General features: G+C 38.7%; 1 protein-coding gene across 3 annotated transcripts in view; it reads left to right on the top strand.

The window, feature by feature from the left end:
* Positions 1-12,873, top strand: part of LOC106074282 (opioid-binding protein/cell adhesion molecule homolog) — a 135,262-nt gene that overhangs the window by 81,452 nt on the left and 40,937 nt on the right. For all 3 annotated transcript variants that reach the window (XM_056034422.1, XM_056034415.1, XM_056034428.1), the window contains exons 3-5: positions 7,146-7,273; positions 7,644-7,711; positions 9,077-9,213. In XM_056034422.1, the coding sequence (XP_055890397.1) occupies positions 7,146-7,273; positions 7,644-7,711; positions 9,077-9,213 (333 nt within the window). The remainder of the gene's footprint in view (positions 1-7,145; positions 7,274-7,643; positions 7,712-9,076; positions 9,214-12,873) is intronic.

Genomic DNA, 12,873 nt, shown 5'->3' with positions numbered 1-12,873 from the left:
TCCTGCTATTAAAAAGTTTTATTTCAAAAACCTATTCTTTCTGACTAAGACCTTCCCGCGCCATTCGGCGCATTTCTTAGCTAGCTTTTTCACTGGCAGTGTCCGAAGCCTCTTCCCACCTGCACTAAGGACCTCCATGAAAGTGTGGCGCCAAGTTGTACTAGGATATCATTGCAACTATTCTTATGCGTAATTCATTTTGTCAGAGAATATGTCTCGCAAACCTCATGCGACGCTCTTTCACGACTTTACTAAGGGGTCGACTCCCAGTTCGGCATAGGGTTTCCTTGATTTAGACCCGATCTCTAGAACTGACTCCTAAAATCTGTCTTAGCCATCTTTGTTGAGCCTTATTTAATGTTTTTCAATTTCGGTAGATGACTATTCACTGCACTTTATTATTGGAGCCCAGCCACTGGTAGAAATATGTAACCTCTCTTGACTACGCTCTTGGAATTAGGTGACTGTAGTTTGCTTTAGATTTTATATCGAAAAGGGAAGTTTTATCGTCAAAATCATCCGTTGGGGGGTTTTAAACTACAAAATTTCTGGCGTTGTTTTTTTTAAATTCAAAACCCCATTCAACTGCTATGCTCATAGAATTTGGTGACACTAGTTTGCTTTATTGCTTTATATTGAAGAGAGAGGTTTTCAACCTTAAAACTCTCTGTAGGGGGATTTTAAACTCAAAACCATCTGGAGGGGTTTTAAACTTTAAAAAAAGCCGTCTGGAGGAGGGGGGTTTAAACTCAAAACCCCCCCAATGGCTTGGCTACGCTCATAGTATTTTAGTTAGTAATTTCCTTTTTTCATATTTTTAGCATCAAACTGCTCTGAAAGGGGGTGGTAAATTCCAAACCCCCTTTGGCTACGCTCATAGCATTTTGAGTGCGTAATTTGCTTTTTTTGTATATTGTATATTGAAGAGGTATTTTTTTCGTTTCAAACCCGCTGGTGGGGGGTTTGAACTCAAAACCCTTTTGGCTACGCTCATAGATTTTTGAGTGTATAATTTGCTTTTTTTAATATTAAAGAGGTATTTTTTAGTTTCAAACCCCACTGAAGGGGGGTTGAAACTCAAAACCCATTTGGCTACGCTCATAGCATTTTGATTGCGTAATTTGCTTTTTTTATATTGAAGAGGTATTGTTTTAGATTCAAATCCCGCCCGGGGGGGGGTGATTTAAACTCGAAAGCCCTTTGGCTACGATCATAGAATATTGAGTTTGTAATTTGCTTTTTAATATTGAAGATGGGGTTTATCGTACATTTTGGAGAGGGTTTTAAAATAAAAATCTTCCTTGGCTGTATTCTTGGAATTTGGGGATTGTCGCTTGCATTTTTTTGTTTTGTTTTATAGAAGAAGGGGATTTAACTGCAAAACCCCGTGGTAGGGGGTTTAAAACTCAAAACCCCCTTGGCTGTGCTGGGGCCAGTGATGGTTTAGTACTAAAATCTCACCTAAAATAAACATCAAAACAAAAAATCAATCACTAAATTCAGACCCCCCCCCACCTGCGGGGGGGGGGGGTATTTCGTTTCTGAGGGGGGGGTTAGCCCCAACCCCTCCTGGTTACGCCCATGTGTCTATGTAGCAGAGAGCTGTGTGTGGAAGGAAGTCTATAGGTCTATGTACTAGAGGGCCGTGTGTGGGAGGAAGTCTATAGGTCTATATAGTAGAGAGCTGTGTGTTGAAGTAAGTCTATAGGTCTATGTAGTAGAGGCCGTGTGTGGGAGGAAGTCTGTGCGCAGCAAACTTGACAGTGTGAGTAAATATGATGACGTATGGAGATTAAAAAAAAACAACTCACGAAAACTGTCAATCAGTTTGATGGTCTAAGGGTCAAGCGTTCATCAAGTTTCCAGGTCACTGGAGCTAATCAAATAATCTGTGTGGACACATAAGTGTACATTAGAGTACTATTGAGTTGTAGTCTTTGACCTATGAACTCATTTCCATTCTAACTTATAATAAAACTCCCACTGAACCCAAAACTATTCAATACAAAATATTCTCTACCTTTTATGTTGTTAATTAAATCATACAGTAAACATTGTAACGCTACGAAATCGATTTACTTTTGAGATGACGCAAAAACAAAATCAGAAAATCTTTAAAAAAAAAAACCCACATGATTTTCAACTGCCTTTGATTAAACTCCACAAACATATGACAAACATACTTTAACAAAACAAAGCTTATCTAAGGAGACGAATTCCAAATTTGCAATTATATCTCTTAATAATGTAGAAGTTAATTTCCTTTTTGATAACAAACGAAATAATTGATGACCAATAATTCCTTGACCAATTGATTTCAACTTGACCCGAGAATGGTTGTGGAAATAACGAGCAGCTCAAATGTGTTACAAAGACAGAGATTGGATAGAAGCTTTGTAGACAATAATAAACAAGGTACAACTTTCATACCTTTCAATCTTTGGGGACAGATGATATAAAGGTCATCGGCTATAAAGATCATCTGATATAAAGGTCATCTGATATAAAGGTCATCTGATATAAAGGTAATCTGTTTCTATGACCTACGATTAACGACCAAGTAATACCACCAGCTTCCCCAAGGTATGTCAAGCACACATCCTACAAATCCCGAAGGTCAAAATCACAGCCTTTTCTGGGATTTAAACTGGAGATCACTCAGCCCTCACGTCCTTCTAGTAAATCTAGAACAAAAATATTTTCATTCTCTGTTCATGCTTTAAACTTTAAAGCAATAGTCTGTACTAAGGATGGACTTCATTTACAAGACTTAATTCTTTTGACTCCAAGTGGAGCTTAGGGCCGCAGCAGTTCTTTGTAATCGGACTCTTTTCAGGGCAATATCTATCAGTTGGGTCCATTTCCGTCCTGCTATCTTTTGAGATTTGTCGGCATACTAGCTTCCCATGGGCTTTCACTGGTTGAGAGGAGAACTCTTCTTGAGAGGAATCCCCATGACCAAATGTCTTTTTGGCTTTGCGGCTGCTTGGTTTTCTTTAGCGTTTTAGCTTGAATAAAGGGTGATGTTACTAGCCTCACGCTCACCCTCCTCCTTTACCTGGGCTTGGCAAAATGCTTCCCGAAGGTTACCTCTTGGAGGAGCTGAACTAAGAATGAGACGTACACTAATTCACATGATGATAAATGACGATAAGCGAAGAGAGAAGCGACAAATTGTCTTAAATCTACAAGGTATACCCAGCAGTGCGCTAGTTCTATGTGCCACTATCTTGATTATATGCAAAGATTTCGAAACACCGAAATGTCCTTCAACCTTTTGACTAAGAAAAGTTCAAATAAATATTACCCAGTATGTTTTTGTGGTTGGACTCTATCCAACTTCTTTAGACGTGAATTAATTTAATAATTATTTTGTAACATTTGTTAAAGCATAATGTTGTAGGCTATAGCTCATGTTACTTTCTTGATTTCATTAGAACTATTTTAATGTGGATATTTAATACCTTTGTTTGTTCCCCCCTCAAAAGGTTTCAATAATAATAACATGTTTAGAGTACATAAATATGCTGACTATTTGACAACTTAAAATCGTTGCGTGAATGAATAAACAGATTCACGAGATAAATAGATTTACGAGATAAAGAGATTCGCGAGATAAATCAAACAAAAACAAAGTCACTCTAAAATACGTTCTATTAATAATTTAGTCTTGTCTTTGTGTGTGTCTGTGTGGGCGCATGCAGGGCCATTTTTTATTTCTGTAATTTATAATTAACCCTTTTATATCAGCTGCTGTGGCCACGTGACAGGCCGCTTTTTACACACTTGACACACGTTGACCTCAGAAAAAAAAAAGATGCACTTCACCCGCCCTTGAGAACTTTCTTTAAAAAAAATGTAGCGTTTGTTCCCTGACTAGAAACTTTAAGCGCCAGTCTAATTTATGCGCAAGTTGTAGATTTGACAGAAAGACGGCAAAAGAACATTGCTTAAGTTTGAAACCTGTTTAGTTGAATGGCAGTCTGATTTAGTGAGCGGCTTACATCATTTGTACATTTAACAACATCAAACATTTAGGATGAACCAAAGATATAGAAAGCATATTTGAACGTATCATCCAAAGATAGTAGTAGACATTCCGTTTTCTGCACATTTCTTTGAGTTTTTCCACGAAATTTTTATTTTCATTCCCATTATGTTTTCTCATAGCGTTTTTCGTCCAATCGCTGGACCTCCGACTGTTTCGGAAATCTGTCTCCATTCCCTCTATCCATCTTGTCCCAGGGTAGCTGCTGCGTTGTACGCCATCTGCTTTCTTAATATGTGACAAAAACAACTTTCAACTCGACATTGTCAACACAAACAACAGCAGCACTGTAAACAAACAAAAACAAACAGTCTGAAGAAATGTGGTTTGAGAAGTGGTTAGGTCTTGTTAGGTTTCGTTAGGTCTTGTTAGGTTTCGTTAGGTCTTGTTAGGTTTCGTTAGGTCTTGTTAGGTTTCGTTAGGTCTTGTTAGGTTTCGTTAGGTCTTGTTATGTTTTTTTTTAAAGTCTTTTTCCAGATGAGCGCTAACTCATCATTCAACATTCATAAAATTATGAAAAAAAAAAGAGCATTGAAAAAAATTAATTCAATATTTAGGCTTTTATTCCTTTTTTTTTAAAAGATGAAATAGAGAAAGACAGACTATTTGTGTCACCACTGTGATTCTTACACAACTTCACGCCATCTGTAATAGTCACGGACTGTTTTGAGTCTACTATGAAGGAGCTGAGTACGTTGTGATGTCTATGACGATGGTATTCCACCAGGATCTGTCTCCTGCCCATGGGCGTAGCCAGGGGGGGGGGGTTTGGGGTTCAACCCCCCCCGAAATGAAATCCCCCCCCTTGGGGGGGGGATCGGAATTTAATGAATGATTTTTTGCTTTGATTTTGTTTTACAACCTATTGAACATATCCACTATCTCTTACAACCTATTGAACCTATCCACTATCTCTTACAACCTATTGAACATATCCACTATCTCTTACAACCTATTGAACCTATCCACTATCTCTTACAACCTATTGAACCTATCCACTATCTCTTACAACCTATTGAACCTATCAACACCACCTTTAGTTTGTACACCGGTTACACCAACAAGCTGGCTATTTATAGCTTTTCCTTAGCATGTATGTCTCCAATAGTTCAATCGTCACAACAGAAGATATTCTCACAGAACTAAAGTCACAACTAATTCTAATTGTCTCTAATAATGAAATGTTTAAAAGTTTATCCCAACGTTTCATTACTTAGACGTCAGTGATTTTCGGGCTGAGTGGAAACTGGGGTCCTGGGTTCGAATCTCGGTGAAGACTGAGATTTTGAATTTCGGGATTTTCAGGGCGCCCTTGAGTCCGCCCAACTCTAATGGGTACGTGACTTTAGTTGGGGAAAGTAAAGGCGGTTGGTCGTTGTGCTGTCCACATGACACCCTGCTCGTTAACCGTTGGCCAAAGAAACAGATGACCTTAAAATCATCTGCCCTGTAGATCACAAGATCTGAAAGGAGAAATTTTACTTTACTTTCTCACAATATTACCAGTTCACTTGTGCGTTTTGTCGCGCGACTAGCCACTCAGATGAAGGGAACTTTTTAAAAAAAAAGCTACAAAAAGTTGAGATACGAATCAAATTAAGTCTTCGACGAAACAAACTAAACAATTTCAGGACCATGCCTTGAACCGGCGTTGTCATGGTAACCCATTGCGTTGTCTCTTCCCTATTCACTTCTATCTAAGAGTTACACATTGGGCTCCAAAACAAGTTTCTTGAAATCTGTTACAACGTTTCCAGATTTCTTGTAGACATGATTGGGGGGAGGGGGGGAATTGATAAACATGTACACCGTGAAACACGAGAGAGCCGTCGTAGGAGGCAGCGCCCCCGCCCCTCTGTTCCTCTTTCCCATCACCAAATTTTTGTATCTGTCACTGAGGTCACGCGTGGGGTCCCTCTTAACGTCCGTCCACACATGCCCTCTCACGGAAAGTTGGAGAGTTACTCCCTCAGCACTGTGTGAAGTGGAGTTATTGCTCTTGATTTGTGGAAACATTAAATGTTGATTGGGGGACAGCGAGTGAGGGGAGGGTGGTGGTCTGTGAATATCTCTACACTATATCTCTATGGGAGGTATAGCATGTTACAGGATGTCACAGATGTCTCGAAGTGTAGCACGCCAGCAAACGACTCCCAAAAACAGAATTAGGCGAAACAAATATTTGAATCAAAGTTCAAAGTAAAGATTTTCCCCCGATCTATACACTTCAAGGTGCTAATATATTTAACACAAAATTTTATTATTAATGAAAGTAATGTGGTTGAGAAACAAAGTTTCTGGCTCTGGAACCTGAGAGTTATAAGTTCAAATCCCGGTGAGGAATTTTGTTCTTCGGGGTCTTTAATCCACTCAACTCTAATAGGCACAATGAGAAATGAGAAATAAGTTGAAGAAGTAAAGGGGATAGGTCGTTCTCAAGTAAAATTCCCCTTTCAGACCTTACGATTTATAGGACAGGTGCTAAAAGGTCATTTGTTTCTATGGTCGATGGTTAACGAGAGTGTCATGTGGCCTGCACAACGATCAACCGCGTTTACTTTTCCCAATTAATGTGAGGTACCCATTAAAAATGAGTGGAATTAGGGGCGTCCTAACAATCCCGGAATTCAAAACCCCAGTCTTCACCGAGATTCCAAACAGAACCCCCGGTTCAAAAGAAAAAGGGCTTTACCACTAGGCCACCAGGTTGGACTTTGCGCTGGCCGTAAATCATCGGTCAAAAATACAGATTTCCCCCCATGAATGATGTGGTCTGAAAGAGGACGTTTTGTTTATTCTGAATATAAAAGTATTGAGCATCGACTATTACTTCAGAACATTCTTACATGCTTGCAAGCCTTGGTGTGTCGAGAAGCTAAGTCTCCCTTCTAGAGACATCACAAATGAGGAAGTTTGAAGATTAAGTTTCAGGAGTACCTTCTGACCATTCTAAACATGTATACATGTAGATGTAATGGTAATCTTATAAGATCAACATGACTTTGAAAAGTTTTCCTGAAAGGAGTAACAAATGGTTTAATTTTTAAAATGCTTACAGTACCTCTAACTTGTCAAATTGTTTTTGTCATTTATGTAGTGAAGACAACCGTACCAGTTCTTCCATCCCATGAACCAAAGTTTGACATGCCCATGGTCAACGTCACAGTGAAGGAGAGGAACACAGCAGTCCTACCTTGTTCTGTCAGCTCTTTAGGGAGCTATCAGGTGAGCAAATGTTCTAGTAAGTCTTTAGTTAGCTATCAGGTAGAAAGTCTTTAAGAACCTATCAAGGGGAGTGTGGCCTAAAGAGGATTCATGAACCAATATGATCAGTTCACATTACCCATTAGAGGGTATAGCTAAAAATATTCAAATAGAATTATAGCTAGATTTAGGTATTTTAGATCAACAGATCAGTGTTAAAGGTGTGCTGGCACGTTCGTCCAATGTTGTATGCGGTCTTAAGGATGCTAGCTCTTTAATGCCTGGCGTGGGAGTCCAATTATAAACCTTTTTTTTTGGTTTAATTTTGCTAATTAAGTAACTATATTTGGTCAACAATTATTTTGTATAAGATCGTTTCTTTTTCATGTAGGTCGTATGGACTGACCAGGTTTCCACTTTACTGACTTTTGAAGACAGAAGAATCATTGATGATGAGAGGTAAACTTTGTTGTTGTCACTTTTACTTTGAACAGAATTAAAACTTTAAAATGCATCAATAAGGTTGAAGTTTGACTATTTTCTACTGAAACTATAATGATTAAACTTAAGCGTCAGTGTGTTTTAGTTAGACTTAGTTCGTTAGTGTGGTTTAGTTAGGCTTATATCGTTAGGGTTGTTTAATTAGACTTAGTTCGTTAGTGTGGTTTAGTTAGATTTAGTTCGTTAGTGTGGTTTAGTTAGATTTAGTTCGTTAGTGTGGTTTAGTTAGACTTATAGTTGTATGCGGCTGTTGCAGGTTAGTTCTACTTAACCTAACACATTAAACACAGACTCACAACTAATGTTGCAAAATATACAAAGAAGTAGCCGCTGCTGTTAGCAGACTAAATAGGCGAAAAATGAACATCTCTGTCGACTTATTTGGCGCATTTCGGCGTTGTCAGTGATTTGGTTTTCTTACAGCTATTGAATAACTAAACTGACCATTTCATCAAAAATTGAACCTATGTCACCTAATAGCTCTTTTAGGTTATGAGACTAACAGTGACAGACAGATGAGAGAACAAGCTGCGCTAACACAATAGCTGTCTTCTTCCTGTGTCAACTAAAATTTGAGGAAGATTTTCTGATTAAAAAAAGTTTCGGTTGAGGTTAAAGTTCATTTTCTTAAAATGAAAGTTTTTTTTACTGCACTTACTGATAGCAGTGTTCGTTTCATTGGATGCATTTTGTGGACTTCAAAACTAGTCATTCTCTTAAACGCATAACTAGTAAATAATGTAAGACATTGTAAGAGAAGAGTGAATTAAATTGGCTGCCTGGTCGAGCAGTTTGCACGCTGGACTGTCGTTCAGTCGTCTCGGTGGTCCCGTGTCCATGCCCTGCCCGCTCCCATCCCCCATCGTCCAGCGGAAGGTTTGGACTAGGAAGTAGATTATCTTCAACTGTGAAGGAGCTTCTCAACCATGCAAAACATGTTTACAGAGGTAACAGAAATGGATTAATTATTTGAAATAAATGTATGATGTCACATTGAGAAAATTATTCTTTATACATGAATTAAATAAAAAGTCCCCTTGGCTATTCAGCATATGCCTCCATAGACGCCCTTGTAGCGTGCTCTTGGCGCCATTCTGAAAATTGGGTTGGTTACAAAGACCTTTAAAACTTCTGTCTAGTTAGTAACTTTATTTCGTATTGTTGCATTTGTCAATGGCATCGTGTTATTTCAAGAGGTATTACTGTGACTTGGTGAGTCGTATTGAGCGCCCAAGTCCCAATTTGTCCAGCGCCCTGTTAATTTGCATTCCTGTACGGAGGTGGACGGTCCACTAGCTAACATTGTCAATGTCTTCTCTGCAGACTCAGCGTTGAGAGACCCTACACACGAGATTGGAATCTCCACATACGAGATGTCCGCTATAGTGACCAGGGCATCTACAACTGTCAAATCAACACCAGCCCGGTCAAGATTAAGACAATCAATCTGATAGTTCAAGGTGAGCTAACTCGTGGCATGTCAATTCCCGCACAGAGACACTCACTCACACACACAAATACACAACTCACACATTATGTCTAATGGCGAAGATGTTAAAAGGGAGGAGGATAAAGAAGGTGTCAGGGCCATCTCCGCAGGGGCATCAACCACCTTTAAAAAAAAAGAGAATCTTGATGGGAAACAAAGTATTCCATTATGTTCACATATTAAGTTATTGGATAACCTCCCTTTGAAATAAACAATCGCATCAAGAATCTACCACGGCCTTGATCGTAACGTGTGTCTCCCCCCCTCCCCATCTCTTTTTCTCTCTCTTTCTTTCTTTCTTCCTCTCTCTTTTTTTCCTCCCTCTCTCTCCCTCTCTTTCTTTTTCTCTATCTATTTATCTGTATCTCTTTTTTTCTCTATCACTGTCTCTCTTTCTCTCTCTCTTCCTCTCTCTCACTCTCTTTGTTCTCTCTCTCTATCCCTGTCTCTCTCACTCTCTCTCTCTCTCTCCCTCTCTCTCTCTTCCTCTCTCTCTCCCTCTCTTTCTCCCGCCCAGACACTCTTGCACACATCGACACCTTGAGTAAAGTGGTCGCCATGCTTTATGGTGCTATCTTGTGACACACATTCATTAACTCTGACATTGTTTATCTGGTCTAAGACAGTCGCTCTGCCAGCACCAGATCTGTAAAGATCAAAAAAGGAAAAAAAAACAACGAAATTTCAAAGTTCTCAATCAATATTTTATATCATACATCGTAAACAATGCCGACTATAATATTCAACCAAGAAACCAGTTAAAATATTTTGAGAATATTTCCACACTACAAAAATAAATAATTCTTTCAATTAGTTGTGTACTTAGTTGCGACTTAGCGCCACAATAGGCACACATTTACATGTCAAGCTATAAGGTACCATGTTATGGCACAAAAGACAGCACCTATCAACGATAACCATGCACTAGAGCAGGGGTGGGCAACCTTTTTGTATCGAGGGCCGCATTAACAAAATTTTGGGAATGGGGGACCGCATATATATATATATATATATATATATATATGTGTGTGTGTGTGTGTGTTTGTGTGTGTGTGTGTGTACTTACAACTTAGAAAAATACGCTAGTTAACTGTATAATGTCTTTTAATTCATATTTATTCTGTATTATACATTCACTTTTCCTTTTTTTCACATTCCAAATTGAGGAATTACTAGAGTTAGCAATTTCTGAAACCAATTTAACGATTTTTTTAAAATTTGCTATTGTCGTTTCATTCATAACATTTCACCACAAATGTACAGTTGTACTTAATGTGAAGTATTTAACTATTTACACTCGTGCGTAATGTTCCTGAATTGTGGAACTAGCTTTCTAGTTGTTATACGTGTGACTGCTGTCAAATTTTAGTCATTCACCATCGACTGTGATAACACTTGTTTCCACAACAAAACTATTTGTTCACATATGTATGTGTACCCAAATAATGTTAAAGCTTAGCATCGGAAGTACTGACTTGAACTTCTCTTACAGGTTATAATTTGCATGGCGTTATGTTCTCTGGAGCTGAATCAGCTTCTGCACTAAATGGTGAGCTGATGGTATTGAAAACTGGTTCTTGACGTCTTAAAATTTGCCTTCATAAATTCCATAATTTAGGAATCCAAATAAGTCTGGTACTATTAACCATTTCACTAGAAATATTTTCACCTTTCAACAAAGGAAAATGACAAACCTATTTTCCGCTGCTGGCCTGGAGAAATTGGAAAGCCTTGTTTGAAAAGATTTAACATGCATTACATAAGCAAGCAGCCCATTGCAATAGCTACCATGAATAACATAAAATGTCTTCCACTCTTCATTAGAAATATTAGTCTCAAAGTCACAGTCAATATCCTTTTAAGAATGTGGACATTTCTTCTTTGAGAATTTATATTCTTCTCATTACCTTGCCCATGCTAAGCCAGCGGATGCATCGGAATATTTAGTTTATATATCTACAAGTACTTTTCTATACTGCCTGTGGTTAGACCGTGAAAAAATGTTTTAATTACAGTTTTTATTTTGGCATAAGACGAGAATTCATGCAACTTTGTGCAAACTTTTCTGTTTAGAGTTTATGGTTGGGATATTCTTTAAAAAAAAAGTTTTTCTCAGTCAAAAATAGAGCTCCATCAGTTGTTACACATGCCATCTTGTTCCAATCATACCCAACACTCAGGGCCGGTCTTAGGCCACTGCAACCTATGCCGTCGCAGTGGGCCCCGCACTTTCATAGGTCTCTCGCGAATAGTAGATGAAAAATATTAAATGAAACCATTTTAACTTATTATTAAAAGTGTTCCTGGAATTATTCTGAAATTGCAAAATATACGAAAAAGGCATGAAAATCACCTGAAATTATTAAAATCTTCTGAAATCTCAAGCAAATCTCCTTAAAAAAAGACAAAATTGTCAATACAGGGTGTCATTCAATATTTGGTTTCTAATAAAAAATCTTAATTTTCACTTATTATCCTTATCCCTATCCATACTGGGCCCCGCGCAATCCGTTTCGCATAGGGCCCCGCAATCAGTAGGACCGGCCCTGCCAACACTCAACACAGTTCTTCAAAGCATTGAAGAAATACTGGCCTGAGATTGTGTCTTAGACTTTATATAATGAGAGAGTTTCGATAATTTATAGGGAAATTTAGAATTATGTTTAATAGATTAGTAATTTTATATGTATATACTGTGGGTACACATGAGTTCTGTAGGTATTCGTGGGCCGCATAAAACACTTCGGCGGGCCGCATGTGGCCCGCAGTCCGTAACTTGCCCACCCCTGCACTAGAGTCTTTACTCTTAAGAATCTAGCTGATGTTGTGGTCTATTTGGCTGGGTGGAGAAAACCGCATAGCAACCTGTCAAGGGGACTCGAGTACGATTTCCTACTCGAGATATAATGGGTTTGCTGAGCGCCTAAAGGCAGCAGGGGGGGATATCTTCTCCAAGTTCCTCCTCCCCACACACAAACTGGTTCATAAAAGACATTGGAACATTACGCACTAAGCATGCCATAAGCATGAAAGTTGCGTTATTCAAAAGCTATTTTAAAAAACTGTGGCTATTTAACTTTTTTTTTTTTTTTTTTACCTGTGCTAATTTCTAAACAGGTGCCTATACAGGTGCCCTAAAAGTTTATTGGCAGTGACTGGCTTCTGAGAGAGATGTCTGGCATACTCTTACGTTGACCGAGACCAATCGTCATAGAAGGCCTTAACACTGACCTGCAACGTCGAAATCTGTGGGCAATGGAGACCAATAGCTCGATGCCACGTCAAAGGTCTGTACCACGTGGTAACGCGCCATTGGTCTCCACTGCCCACGGGGATTGCGACCTCGCAGGCCAGTGTTGAAGCTTACTAGAACGATTGGTCTCGCGATGATTGTGACTTATACCCCCCTCCTCAAACAGGTTATCGTTGACAACAAGTACTGATGACGACATTCCCCTCCCCTTTTTGTCTTAAAAAACACAAAGTAGACATTGTTTTTTTTTTTTTTTGGAAAAAGTTTTTGCAGAATTCATAATCACACGTACTTCTGTTTTCTATACTTCTGTTATCGATATTTTTCAATGATAAATTTCCTTAAATTCTACAATTAAACCTTACTTTTATTCTCAAA

Source organism: Biomphalaria glabrata, chromosome 1 (assembly GCF_947242115.1).
Source record: "Biomphalaria glabrata chromosome 1, xgBioGlab47.1, whole genome shotgun sequence".
Lineage (NCBI taxonomy): Eukaryota > Metazoa > Mollusca > Gastropoda > Planorbidae > Biomphalaria > Biomphalaria glabrata.
This window is presented reverse-complemented; position numbering and strand designations above follow the sequence as displayed.